The following is a 14564-nucleotide window of genomic DNA, read 5'->3' as shown; positions in this document are numbered from 1 at the left end:
AACAGAACACCATTCCATGTTCGATGCATGAGACAAGGGCTCAGGGCCGGGGCAATGGGATGACCCAGTGGGATGGGATGGGGAGGGAGGTGGGTGGGGGGTCCAGGAAGGGGAACACATGTAAACCCATGGCTGATTCATGTCAATGTATGGCAAAAACTATTACAATATTGTAAAGTAATTAGCCCCCAACTAAAATAAATAAATTTATAAAAAAGAAAAAAAAAAAAAAAGAAGGGGCCTAAACACATAATGCCTGCTTCACATTTATTTATTCTCGGAAAAAATTTTCTCCAAATCCTTTATAATATGGGACATAGATGTCCAGCATTTGGAAAATAGTTCTCTTGAAAACAGTATTTAACAAGTGAATGTCATTTTTGATAATTCCAAGAGTGAAATCTTGCAGGGCGTTCCTTTTTCAATTGAAAACCATTCAGACAAGGGAGATAACCTACACTTTTGCTATAAATCATAACAGTGTAGTTCAAATACCCTGCTAATAAATATTAAATTGTTAGTAAAGAAATCATTACTAGTGTGATCCCCATTTTTTACAGGAGTCGTGTGATAGAGAGATTCTGTGCAAGTAAAAGGGTAGTCAGTGTGCAGGAAACCACAGCCTTATTCCAAAACTCAGTGTGAACAAGAAAACTACTAGAATGAAACCATCTGAATTCAGTGCATGTGGAAAAGTCTTTATGCATCATCTGTTCCTTAATAGGCATATCAGCCATCATAATGGACACAAACTAGATGAGTACCAGAAATATGAAGAGAAGCCATATAAATGTAAGGAATGTAGTAAAGGCTTCAGTTATCTTCAATGTTTAGAAAAACACAAATGAAAACACAATGGACAGGAAAACTATAAATGTAAGAAATGTGGGAAAGCATTTCGTTTTTACACTTCCTTTCAAACCCATAAAAGGATTCATGTAGGAAAAAAAGCCCTATGTAAAGAATGTTGGAGATCCTTTATGTGGCTCACAACCTTTCAAAGACACATGATAACCCACACAGGAGATACTCCTTATAAATGTAAGGAATGTGTGAAACTCTTTAAGTGGTTTACAACCTTTTGAAGATACATGATAAAGCACGCTGGGGATGCTCCTTATAAATGTAAGGAAATGGGAAAATCTTTAGTTTTTTAAGATTTTCACTACAAATACATGAAAAAACCCATAGGGGAGAGAAACCCTATCCATGTAAACAATGTGGAAAACCCTTTAGATATCATCAAACTTTTCAAATGCGTGAAAGGACTCACACAAAAGAGAAACCCTATGAATGTAAGCAATGTGGTAAAGCTTTTATTTCTCCTGTGGGATTGCAAAACCATGAAAGAAATCACAATGGAGAGAAATTCTATAAATGTAAAACATGTAGTAAAGCATTCAGTTATTCCAGTTCTCTTTGGAAACATGAAAGAAATCATACTGGAGAGAAACCTTACGAATATAAGGAGTGTGGAAAAGGCTTTATTTTTTTCTCAAGCCTTAGAGCAGACATGTTAAGTCACTCTGGAGATGGACCTTATAAATGTAAAGAATGTGAGAAAGAGTTCATTACTCCCAGTTCATTTCAAATACATGTAAGGACTCACACAGGAGAGAAGCCTTATAAATGTAAACAATGTGGGAAAACTTTCAACTGGCCTACTTCCATTCGCAGACATGAAAACAGTCATAGTGGAGAGAAACCCTGTAAGTGTAAGCAATGTGGTAAAGCCTTCAGTTGTTCCAGATCCTTTCAAAGGAAAGGAGAAAGTAGAGAAAAGCCCTATAGATGTAAAAAATGTGGTAAACCCTTCAGTAGTCCAAATTCCTGTCAAGAACATGAAAGAAGTCATAGTGGAGAGAAATCTTATGAATGTAAGGAATGTGGAAAAGCCTTCAGTTCTCTCACCAAATTTCAAAGACATGTAATGAAGCACACTGAAGACGGACCTTATAAATGTAAGGAGTGTGGGAAAGTCTTTGATTGTTCCAGTTACTGTCAAAGTCATGAAAGGATTCACAGTGTAGAAAAACCGTTTGAATGTAAGGAATGTTATAAAGCCTTCAGTACTCCTAGGTCCCTTTGAAAACATAAAAGAACTCATACTGAAGAGAAACCTCATATATGTAAGGAATGTGGTAAAGCCTTTAGTTATCCCAGCTTCCTGTAAAAACATGAAAGGAGTCATACTGGGGAGAAATCCTGTCAATGTAAACAATGTGGTAAAGCCATCACTTACTTCAGTTCCCTTCGAAGTCATGAAAGAACTAATAGTGGAGAGAAACCCTATGAATGTAAGGAATGTTGCAAAGCCTTCATTTTTCCCTCAAAACTTCATTTACACATGATAAAGCACACTAGCTGCTACTGCTGCTGCTGCTAAGTCGCTTCAGTCGTGTCCAACTCTGTGCGACCCCAGAGATGGCAGACCACCAGGCTCCGCTGTCCCTGGGATTCTCCAGGCAAGAACACTGGAGTGGGTTGCCATTTCCTTCTCCAATGCATGAAAGTGAAAAGTGAAAGTGAAGTCGCTCAGTCGTGTCCGACTCTTCGCGACCCCTTGGACTGCAGCTTACCAGGCTCCTCTGTCCATGGGATTTTCCAGGCAAGAGTACTGGAGTGGGTTGCCATTGCCTTCTCAAGCACACTAGAGTCAGACCTTATTTGTGTAAGAAATGTGGGAAAGCCTTCAGTTGTCCCAGTTCATTACAAAACCATGAAAGAACACACACTGGAGAGAAACGGTATGAATGTAAGAATTGTAGTAAAGCCTTCAGTCGAGTTCATTCTTTACAAAACCATGAAAGAACTCATATTGGAGAGTAACCCTATGAATGTAAGAAAGTGGGAAGGCCTTTAGTTCTATCACCAGATTTTCAAGACATGTGGTGTAGCACACTGGATAATGTAAGAAATGTAGGAAAGCCCTCAGTTTTTTTCAGTTCATTATGAGATCAGAACTCCCACTGGTAAGAAACCGCATGATGTAAAAATTATAGGAAAGCCTTCGATGGTTCCAGTTCTGTTCAAAACCATGAGAACACTCATAATGGAAAGTAGGCCTATGAATGTAAGAAATGTAGGAGAACTTTCAGTTGTCTCAGTTCTTTCTGAATACAGAAAGGAATTCACACTGTAGAGAACTCCTTTGAATGCAAAAAAATATGGTAAAGCCTTCAGCAATTTCTGTTATGTTCAAATGCATGAAAGAACTCATAACAGAAACTGAACATATGGAATATTGGAATGCCTTTGTCACATGACATTTTAAGGATGCAAGATGATGCACATCATGTAAATGTGAGAAACTGGGGACTCTTCTCTCATATTCTTGGGAAAGAACTCACTCTAAAGAGAATTCTGTTAAATGTAAACAATATATGAAAACCTTCATTTGCCTTACATTCTTAAAACCATGTAAGAATGTACACTGGATAGATACCATGTAACTGAAGTGAAAAGTAAAACTATTCATTTGAAACAAATATTTTTATAGTCCTATGAAAACTACACTGGAAAAAACTCATGTTAATGTAAGTAATATGGGTAAGCCTGCTGCAAATTCATGTAGAATGTTCTCAAATTTACAATATGGAGGAAATGTTATAAACTTTAAACATATATTTTCCCTACCAGTGGCATACTCTTAAAGTTATTCTCTGAAGTATGGAGTTCTACTTATTTTTGCAAGTAAATATTGAGGTAAGATAATTCTGTAGATACTCTTTAGGCTATCATTCCTAAGTTTAATAAGTAATTTAACCTTTTATCAGTTAAATTTTTTTATTTTTACTGTTAAGACTCTTTGATCCATGGGTGATTTGAAGTGTATTTCTAATATGCAGGTAGGTTTCATTTTTAAATAATTTTGTAATTTTTGTGTAAAAAAGTGACATTTTGGTACTTGTTTTTTGTGGCAAGTACTCAACATCCCTTTTACATTATATTCAAACTTTTCATTGGCTTAAGAGCTTTATTCCATTTCCTTCCTAACAGAAATGCAATAAAGAGTTGGGCATGTATTTGTAAGTATGCAGATGAGAGGGTAACAGGCAGGAAGGCCAGGGGTCTCCAAATGGAGGAAATGGGCTGCAGGTGTCAGGCATTTTTATCTCTCTTAAGCAGCAGGAGGAAACAAACTAGTGATATATTTTTTTCCCTTCTCTATACAAATTTAAAAGGCGGTTTCTCTTAAAATACTGTGTTGCCATAATGACACCTGGTTCCACCTGAAGTTAACTCTTCTCAAACCTTGAGTTAACCAATGCATTTTTCTCATGGAAATGTTTGTCTTAAGCTATGTTAATGTACTATGCATTTACCCCAAACTCTGTCTTCAAGTCATTTCAGCCTAATGGCTCAGAACTGACTTGACAAACTAGTATGTTATACTCAGACATTGTTCCCCTAATCTATGTAAACGAAGCTATTTGTATGGTAATCTGCCTTTCTACAAGATTCAAGTCAATCCTTTCATGGCCCAGGATGACTCATCTTGGGGTACCAAGGTTATCCCAAAATACATCTTATGGATGAGGGGCCTGGTGCCATTCTGAGTTTTAAGACATTCCTTTCTTACATTAACAAACTGCTAGTGACTATATAACATCCAGCTGAAGACTAGCAGGGGGATACTCTTTCTGCCCCCTTCTGATGCCTATGTCAGAAGCTTTCTCTATCTCCTTTTTACTTTAATAAAACCTTATTACACAAAAGCTCTGAGCGATCAAGCCTCGTCTCTGGCCCTAGATTGAATTCTCCTCTGGAGGCCAAGAATCCCAGTGCCTTTACGTGGTTCAGCAACAACTTTTCACAGAGTTCTTCATGTAGTCTCATGTGAATTATTCTTTTCATCTTTTGTCCTTTGTTAATTATCATTCCTTCTGGCTAGGATTTGGGCTCTGGAATATTGAGAGACCTGTATGATGACAATAAAATCTAGAGTTGGAGATGACTCTTTTTAACTGTTTTGTCAATGTGAGTAATGTGAACTACAGTTTCTAGACTCTGCTGCTTTTATGGTCCCAGGTTAGAATTCACCAAAGCTGAATAGACAGGTAACTTGAAATGCAGAAGTGAAATAGTATTAGGTAGATATGGAGCCACCTGTATGGAAAGAGACAAGAAGCATAGGGCCTTTGCAGGCATTTGCTTCAACCCTACTTTCCTCATTTTTTGCTCTGCCTGTCAAGAATATCCTCAAAACTGAAGAGTCCAAGATGGTAGAGTAGGAAGACCCTGAGCTCACCTTCTCCCATAGGGATACCAAAATTACATGTATTTGCCAAGCAACTATTGATGAGAAAGACCTGAATACTAGCAGAAAAGATCTGTTGTAGCCATGCGTTCTGGGAAACAAGCTCACTCAGAAGGACAATGCAGATAGTGAAGTGCAGTTTATTACACCGGCGGGCCCAAGACAGAGTCTCCTCTTAGCCAAGGACCCCGACCAGCATTTGTGAAAATCTTTTATACCCCATGTGTACGTGTCTGAACCCACCACCCCAAATTCCTTGAGACTTACATAAACAAAGGAAGGGTAAATACAATCACAATAACCCCATCATTCATGTGTTATGTGTTCAAACAGTCAATAATCAATAAGCCCGAGGTTACATTCCAAACAGTTAATAATCAATAAGCCGGAGGTTACATTCCGATAGATACAGAAACATTTATGACCTGTCCAGAGGTAGGGGGATCAGTGTATATTTTCTCTTAGGTGATGAGTAACCTGGATATGATCTTCAAGATTCCCCTGTCCGGAGGGGGTCTTATCCTTCTGTTGTGATTTCCGTAGGCACTAAGCACAGAGTTCAGAGTCCATTGGAGAGGTGGCCGAGCATGATCAGCATGAACAGGCCTAAGATGGAGTCCAGGCCCTACGAATTCCTTCTTCAGATCTACAGGTAAAGATAGGAAGAAGGACCCACAGTGAGACCAGTAGGAAGGGCAGATAAAAGTTATAGTCAAGACCCATGACCCACAACAGGAGGATAGTTACAATTGCAGAAGTTGTCCCAAGGAGCAAGGGGGTCCAAACTCCGCCCCCATCTCACTCCCAAGCCTAGGTGTCCTGCACTGGGTAGATGAGGCCCTAAAACATTTGGCTTTGAAGACTGCAGGGCTTACTTACAGGAGAGTAAGGGGGCTGTAGGAAATAGAGACTCATTCTTAAGGGTGCACATAAAATCTCACATGCTCAGGGGAAAAGCGGTAATTTGAAAGAGGCATAAGTCTGACCCACCTGCTAATCTTGGAGACTCCTGGAGAAACAGGAGTGATGCTTATTCTTGGGACACAGACATTGATGACAGCCATTTTGGGAAGCTCATTCTACCACAAGGACACTGGTACTGGTCCTTCTAGTTTATTAGTGAGAGAAACCTGTGCTACTCATCAGCCTGTTGGCAACAGTATTGGGATGCCTCAGGCCAGGCAGCTAGCCAGGCAAGGTCACAGCCTCACGCACCATATGACCAGCTGCCTGAAGACATTTTGAGCCCCCAGTTGTCCTGGGGCCCCTGTGGCCCCACAGCCAGTTGTTGGGGCCCAACCCCAATTACCAGTGGGGCAATATCAGCTTTGGGATACCCCAGACCTTTGGGGGCTTCCCCGGTGACTCAGACAGTAAGAAATTCACTTGCAATGTGGGAGGCCTGGGTTTGATCTTCTGTGTTGGAAAAATACCCTGGAGAAGGAAATGGCAAGCCTGGAGAAGGGAATGGCAACCCATTTCAGTGTTTTTGCCTGGAGAATTCCATGGACAGAGGAGCATGGTGGGCTACAGTCCATGGGGTCACAAAGTTGGACACAACTGAGTGACTAACACACACAGGCCTTGTAGCCATCGGTGACAGAAATAAGCCCTGTTCACCAGTGGGCTGACACCAGCTCTGAGACCCCCAGCTTATAGCAGTGAAAGACTCCAGGATCTGGCTCTACCCACCAGTGACCTGGTATTAACTCCAGGACCCCTCAGGCTTCAGCCCCACCTACCAGCTCCAAGACACCTTGGACCCTCCAGCCAACTACCCTGGGGTTTGGCTGCAGTTTCCAGCATGCAGACACTAGACTGAACTGGCGTTATCAGACCTGGTGGCCTACTGATTCCCAAAGACTAGCCTCAAACAGGAAGAGCTGGTAGGAAACCCTGAAACAGATCCTGTGGTGAACTGGCTCCCTCTCAATCTTGCCCTCCTCCAAAGTTGAGTCTGGCCTGATACTTCTAAGGAGCAAGTTTTGCAATTATCTCTTGCCCCTAACACACTGACGCTGGAGACCGGAAAGCACATAATGACTTTAGGCTGGCTCTGATGCACACAGATGGACCCTGCTTAGACTTATTTGCCTCTCCAAGAAAGGGAGGAGGGGGTGAGTGGGGGGGTGCAGCATTTCTAGTGAGGAACTGCAGGGCATCAGGGCAGGGTTCTGGTGAGAATGAGGCCTGTGGAGCCAGGCTTCATGCAGAAGCAGTGGAAACCCTCCCACCAGGCCATCCTGGGCTCTGTTCATGAGTCCCTCAGAACACGTGAATAAGCCTGAGAGGAAGGCGGGTGGCACTGGTTCTTCCTGCACCTGGAGACAAGGAGACCCAAAGGAGGGCAGAAAGGATCCTCAAAACAGTGTCAGCCTAGAACCTTTTATTGCTTGTTTAGTCAGAAAAGCTTGGCAGAACCCTACCCCCACCGCCACCCTGGCAGATTTGGCCCAAGGCCTGACCCTTATGGTTGGGGTTTGAGAGAGAGACCTAGACCAGGGCCTTAGAATCCGAAGCTCCCACTTTCCTTCAGGAGACATTCCTGGCCAGCCCTGGAGCCCTCTTCCCCTACCTGCAAGAACCAGGATCCTGCAGACACCAGGAAATGTTGGGGAAGTAATCACATGGGCTTTGGAACCCTATTCCAATCATGTGACATCAAAGCAAAGGTCGAGGTCTCATAACCTTGGGACAAGGACAAGGGTGGCTTCCCAATGCTAGAGCAAGACACTGGGTGGTCAGGGCACCAAGCTGTTCCTCCACTTGCCAGTCCCAGGGAGCTCCTCAGACTGGTCTAGTGTGTGGAAACTAGAAGGGTAATGGGAAGGGAGGGAGTCCTGAATGGGCCGTGTTCTCACACCTGAAGCAACTTACAGATTCTTGGTGACACTGACCTACAGGGAAAACAGGTGGGGGACAGGGACTCCTGCCCACCTGAGGGAGGGAGGGGAGGCCATGGTTAAGGCAGAGCTGTTGAGCTGTGGCTCCCTCTGGGGGACCCCTTGTGCTCCCAGTTACAGCAGCTCTTTCTTTTCCTGTTGTTTTCCACCCTGGGGAAACTCCGTTTTTGTGGCTATTTAAAAAAAATTTTTTTTTTTTTAAATTATTTTTGGCTGTGCTGGGTCGTTGCTGCTGCATGCAGGCTTTCTCTAGTTGCAGCAAGCGGGGGCCTACTGTAATTGTGTTGCACCAGCTTCTCATTGCAGTGGCTTCTCTTGTTTCAGAGCATGGGCTCTACGATGCACGGGCTTCAGTAGTTGTGGCTTCTGGGCTCAGTAGTTGTGGTTTCCAGGGTCTGGAACACAGGCTCAATAATTGTGGCGCATGGGCTTAGTTGCTCTGCAGCATATAGGATCTTCCTGGATCAGGTATCAAACCCATCGCCTGAATTGGAGGCAGACAGATTCTTTACCACCAAGCCAGCAGAGAAGTACTATCCAAAGCATTCTTATGCCAGAAACTATTCTCAGCTGTTAGTGAACACAGTTACTGATGCCACTGCTGGCAACTGACAGTTTATTTGTAATGGAGGACCTCCCACTTCCCAGTGTCTGGGTTGATGATCCCTTAAAGTCAGCTTTCCGTTTGACATTGGGTCATAAATGCAGGATCTCTCAAGCTTTCTAACTAAAAGCCTTCTCTTTGAATGTATATTGGTATTTATAGAATAGAGCCAAACACGGTACTTCTGGTATATCCCACCTAGAGGAGGAAGTGTGTTGACCTGTCCTATGATGGATGCCATCTGTTCTAGAGTAGGTCATTTCTTTTCTAGACACATTGGCCATTTGGGGAGTCACTTGGGATCACACAGCTGACCAGAGAGTTCACATACCTTATATACAGTGTGCTGCCACTACACCTGATGGGGTCCACTGCAAAGATGCTGCATTTTGTCTCTAGAGCAAACAGGCCTTCTGGGATGACAGACGACCCAGGAATCAGATGGATTAGTCAAACTAGTCAGTCATTCTAGCAGAGAATTTCCTTGCCAAGAATCAAACTCAGGACTTCCCTGGTGGTCCAGTGGCAAGACTCTGTGCTTTCAATACAGGGGACCCAGGTTTAATCCCTAGTCAAAGAGCTAGATCCCACATGCCACAACTAATACTCAGCACAGCTAAATAAACACATCTGTCAGTCAGTTCAGTTGCTCAGTCATGTCCAACTCTTTGTGACCCCATGGACTACAGCATGCCAGGCTTCCCTGTCCTTTACCATCTCCCAGAGCTTGCTCAAACTCATGTCCATTGAGCCGGTGATGCCATACAGCCATCTCATCCTCTATCATCCTCTTCTGCCTTCAACCTTTCCCAGCATCAGGGTCTTTTCTAATGAGTTGGCTCTTCACATCAGGTGGCCAAAGTATTGGAGCTTCAGCAACAGTCCTTCCGATGAATATTCAGGGCTGATTTCTTTTAGAATTGACTGGTTTGATCTCTTTGCAGTCCGAGGGACTCTTAAGAGTCTTCTCCAGCACCACAGTTCAAAAGCATCATTCCACTGTTACGGATCCTTTGGCTATTGCCCACAGTATACCTGTCTGATTCCACCAATAACAACTCTTTATTCAAGGTTTCCTCCTCAGGCATAAAGAACTCTATAAGGTTAACTTGCCTTAAATTATGCTTAATTTGCTCAGTCATGTTCGACTCTTTGCAATCCCATGGATTGTAGCCCACCAGGCTCCTCTGTCTATGAGGTTTTTCAGACAAGAATACTGGAATGGGTTACCATCTTCCTCCTCCAGGGGATCTTCCCAACCTAGGGATAAAACCTGTGTCTCCTGCATTGCAGGCAGATTCTTTACCCACTGAGCCATCGAGGAAGCCTGCGATATACAAGTACAAATCAATGCCCCTCTAACTCTTCACATATTAACGTCAATCTGCAGAGGCTCATTTCACTGCTAAGGGCAATACACCTACTGGACTTTCTGACCACATACTTATGCCTGAGATCTAACGGTATTAAATTTGACTGTGAGTGCATGTCATCCATAACCACTTAGTGGCTCTAATATTTTTTATTTATTTATTTTGCCATGCTGTTCACATACAGAGTCTTAGTTCCCCAAATAGGGAAAGAACCTGCGGCCCCAGCAGTGGAAGTGTGAAGCCTAACCATTGGACCCTAACCACTGGACCGCCAGGGAATTCCCTCCATAAGATATTTGAGGTTATATGGTAAACCAATTCCCTCCAAACAAAAGAGTTAGTTGACTATAGCAAATTACTGAAAGCAGAAGCCATGGGAGCCAGCAACTTCTAGGAACACATAAAGTATGATAGAAGACTTGCTGGATACACAGTACAGATTAACTTGACATTTAAAAGCTCTACGAGGAGCCAGTCTTCTGGACCGCCCCCCCCCCCCATTCATTAATTTTTCCTACAGGAGCCCAAGCAGGTTCTCACTGTGAAGACTGGGACCAATGGCCTCTCGCTCCATGCCAGAAATGGTGTGTGGGGGGGTACATTCTGATATACACAGAGAGCATTCCCTTCTCCACAACTTAGGCCATTCCTCAAGGAAAACTAATTTTTTGCCTGAACCTTATCTGATTGGGGAAAGAGTTGTGAGACAACATACTGACCCTTCAGGTTTTTGATCAGACCAAAGGTGAGGAATAAAAGCCAAGAACCTCATCTAATTTACATAGTCCAGTGATTCTGTCCCCTCCCCCTAAATAAAACAGGTTTTTAAAAAAGATTTACTTCTTTTTGGCTACGCTGGGTCTTCATTGCTGTGCACATGCCTGTGCTTTCTCTTGCTGCAGCGAGCAGGGGCCACTCTAGTTGCAGTGCGTGGATTTCTCACTGCAGTAGTTTCTCTTAGGCTTAGTTGTCCCATAGCATGTGGGTCTTCCTGGAGTTTTAGGGGAAGCACACTGACTGAAACCACCCAACCTGGCCAGGTACTATAGTAACCATTTACGTGAGTTATGTTTGACAGAAGGTCCTGGAAAGGAATATGGAACTAGTAAGCCACCACCAATCATAAGAGTTCGGGAAAGGTCAAAAGGAGACACCATGTGTCCTTCCACCTTCTAGAATTATTCTTGCTGGCAACCATCTTGGCTAAGCAATGAGTGCGCTGCCAGGAAGGACCCTGAGTCAGAGTGATTGGCCAAAGACAACCTGGAAACTAATTCCATCACCACAAAACCTGAGACTGAGCCAGTGGCAGAGCAGTCCTCCTGGGTTCCCTTATCCTGCTGCTCTCCACCCGGGTGCCCCTTCCCAATAAAGTCTCTTGCTTTGTCAGCATGAAGTTCTCCATGGACAATTCATTTCCAAGTGTTAGGCCCTGGAAGGGGTTCCCCTTCGTGCAACAGGACCACAAATTAAACCCGTGTCCCCTACATTGGCAGGTGGATTTTTTACCACTGAGCCACCAGGGAAGCCCCCATGAAGAGGAAAAGTTAAAATTTTACATAACCTCCTGCTTGTTCTGCCTCTGTAACTCAGCTTGCTCCTTGCAAAGTCTGGATCACATAGGTCACATAGTCTCAGAAAGTGGGGACTTAGAATACTAGGAACTGGAGCTTATCTCACCCTTGTCCTGCTCTTTGCAACTGCCCAGCCCCTGCAAACCTGCTTAATCATGCATCCCCCTCCCCATCTTGACTGCTGTTCCCACTCACGAAACCTGTTAGTTTAAACCAGCCTATTAGCAGCTAGTGTTGCCCACTATACTCTGTCTATAAGAACTTTGTAACCCCTTTGTTCAGGGCTCAAAGCTTAGAGTGTTAACTCCTCTGGGCCCATTGGCATAATAAACCTGAATTGGTTTCTCGAGTACTAGTTTCTGCAACACCCAGACACTTCTGATCTAAGCTAAATGAGGATGAAAATCCCTTTTCCCCTCCGGAAGGTGGAGCTGGGATGAAAATCAGGGAAGATGACCCCCAAACTCCTCCTTCCCCAGTAAATAGTCCGTCCCTTTGTCAGGCGAGTGTATGCTCCTCGGTTCTGTCTCATCATAACAAAGATTTGGAGTGACGGACATTAGAGCCCTTGGCAGGTCACGGCTCTCGGGTCTTGAACAGACCGTGTTATAGCTCTTAGATAATCATTGTTACAGCTCAGTGTTACAGCTCTTTTATTTAAATAATAGCAGGAAAATCCATCCTCGAAGCATGAGGGCATGCCGACCATCGACCCAAAGACACGAAGAGAAGAACGCTCCAGCTCGTAGGGGAGAGAGAGAGAAAACGCTTTGGCTCCTCTTTTTATATGTTTTTTTCCTCCCCCTGGGCCTGCCCTATGCAAATTGGGCTTAGCCAGGAGTGCTGTTCTACCTGAAGTTCTCACTCCTGTCCTCGGACCTTCCTTTGACCTTCCTTTGTTCCATTTTCGCGGGCTTTTCCCTTCCTTGTCTTTTAGCCACTGCCATTTTGGACTCCTCTTTCCTATTCTAACTACTTAACACCTTCATTTATATGCCTCTCATAACCAGCTTCAAAAGAAACCCAGAACAGCAGCTCCACACATGCCTACCTGCTCTCCCTCTTGCTTAAGTAAAATTTCACTTTACTTAAAGCTCTCTGCTTTGGTGATCAAGAAAATACCTTACATTCACACTTAACATCTTGACCCCTAGAGGACATAATGTTATATAGAGTCCAAGCTAGCTCTGCTTGCCACATGACAGGCCAATGCATCTGAGAGACTAGGTGTTCAGGCAAGGAATACGACTTTATTGGGAAAACTGGCTGACCAAGAAGATGGCAGACTAATGTCTGAAAGTATCTTGTCTGGGGTCTGGATGCCAGGTTCCTTTATAGAGTCAGACAGAGAGAAGAAATGAGGAATTAAAGTCAAAAGGCAGAACAAGAGGGAGATGTAATGAGGAAGTAAAGTAAAAAGGGTCTTCAGTTCAGTTCAGTTGCTCAGTCGTGTCCGACTCTTTGCGACTCCATGAATTGCAGCACGCCAGGCCTCCCTGTCCATCACCAACTCCCAGAGTCTACCCAAACCCATGTCCATCAAGTCAGTGATGCCATCCAACCATCTCATCCTCTGTCGTCCCCTTCTTGTCCTGGCCCCAATCCCACCCATCATTAGGGTCTTTTCCAATGAGTCAGCTCTTCGCATGAGGTGGCCAAAGTATTGGAGTTTCAGCTTCAACATCAGTCCTTCCAAAGAACACCCAGGACTGATCTCCTTTAGGATGGATCGATTGGATCTCCTTGCAGTCCAAGGGACTCTCAAGTCTTCTCCAACACCACAGTTCAAAAGCATCAATTCTGTGGCGCTCAGCTTTCTTCACCGTCCAACTCTCACATCCGTACATGACCACTGGAAAAACCATAGCCTTGACTAGAAAAAAGGGTCTTCAGTCTTCAGTAAAACATCTCCAGGAAGGGCCAGCCTTTGGAAGGGTGTGTTAAACTCTTTTTGTTGCAATTATTCACAGGTGGGGAGGGTCAAATTATGTCTCTAAAACATAATAACTAGGCTATTCTGTATGGTTGTAATAATAAAAGCAAAAAAAGCATGTCAAAGAAACAAGTTCTAACATGGAGACAGAACTGGCTCCTCCCTGCAACAATAAGACCCTTTTGTTACAGTGTGGCCCTGTGTTGGGGTGTTGGACTGCACCCTGCAGGTTTGCAAGCTCAATAATTGCCAAGACCAAAGAAAGTCTGGATTCAGCGACAGAGGCATCAATGCTTTAATGGATAGGGGATCTTACACATCTGAAGCAAAAGGGTCAGATGTCAGGCAGGAAAAGTTATACAGAAAATTGGGTGGGAATAACCAGCTATGGAGAAAAATTGACCTCAAATTGGCTCATCAGTTGTCAAGGAAACCAGCAGAGGCACACACCCCTCAACACCCCTTTGACGAAGTATGCAAGTGGAGCTATTCTGATCGAAAGAGGAGAACAATCAGTAGCCTGGGGCAACTCAGTTCCTGGGCTCTAAGATATAGAGGGAGGAGCAGTCCTGTAAGTAGGTGTACTGGTAGAGCAGGGGATGCACAGAGCAAGAGAACAGCCATGTCACCCTCATGCTCTGTTTTTGGAAACTCAATGAGAAATTCCCTGCCCTCGCGTGTGCACAAAGGGCGAATAGGAGATAGGCCGCCCCAGACTTACAAAAACTTGTTTCCAAGTAACCGCGTAGGGCTAGGTCAGTTTTCTGCTCCACCCACTGCCCTCAGCGAAGGTCTGGGCCCCTGTTGTGGGGTATCCACGGAAGATAGTTCCCCAGAGACACAAGCCCTTCTGTCCAGCTGTCACTCAAGTACTAGGAGGTGCGGCTTTGAGAACTGTCCAATCAGGGCCGCCGCTT

The 14564-nt window shown here is 44.0% G+C and overlaps 1 protein-coding gene and 1 long non-coding RNA gene across 2 annotated transcripts; one reads left to right on the top strand and one right to left on the bottom strand.

The window, feature by feature from the left end:
- Positions 1–320: 320 nt before the first annotated feature.
- On the top strand, positions 321–4957 carry LOC145510839 (uncharacterized). Its single transcript, XM_081503026.1, is given in 5 exon segments — positions 321–367; positions 641–900; positions 964–1066; positions 1237–2079; positions 2706–4957. Coding segments are annotated over 5 exon segments (1377 nt in total). The 3' UTR covers positions 2830–4957.
- Positions 4958–5386: 429 nt separating this feature from the next.
- Positions 5387–14494, bottom strand: LOC145511405 (uncharacterized). The gene is made up of 2 exons (XR_014057834.1): positions 14369–14494; positions 5387–5906 (listed from the first exon to the last, which is right to left on the bottom strand). It is a non-coding gene; the product is annotated as an uncharacterized LOC145511405 (long non-coding RNA).
- Between the last annotated feature and the right edge of the window lie 70 nt (positions 14495–14564).

The sequence above is a fragment of the Giraffa tippelskirchi genome, chromosome 6 (genome assembly GCF_054371585.1).
Source record: "Giraffa tippelskirchi isolate mGirTip1 chromosome 6, T2T-mGirTip1v1.2.pri, whole genome shotgun sequence".
Lineage (NCBI taxonomy): Eukaryota > Metazoa > Chordata > Mammalia > Artiodactyla > Giraffidae > Giraffa > Giraffa tippelskirchi.
Note: the sequence above shows the minus strand (reverse complement) of the source record. Positions and strands in the feature narration are given on the sequence as shown.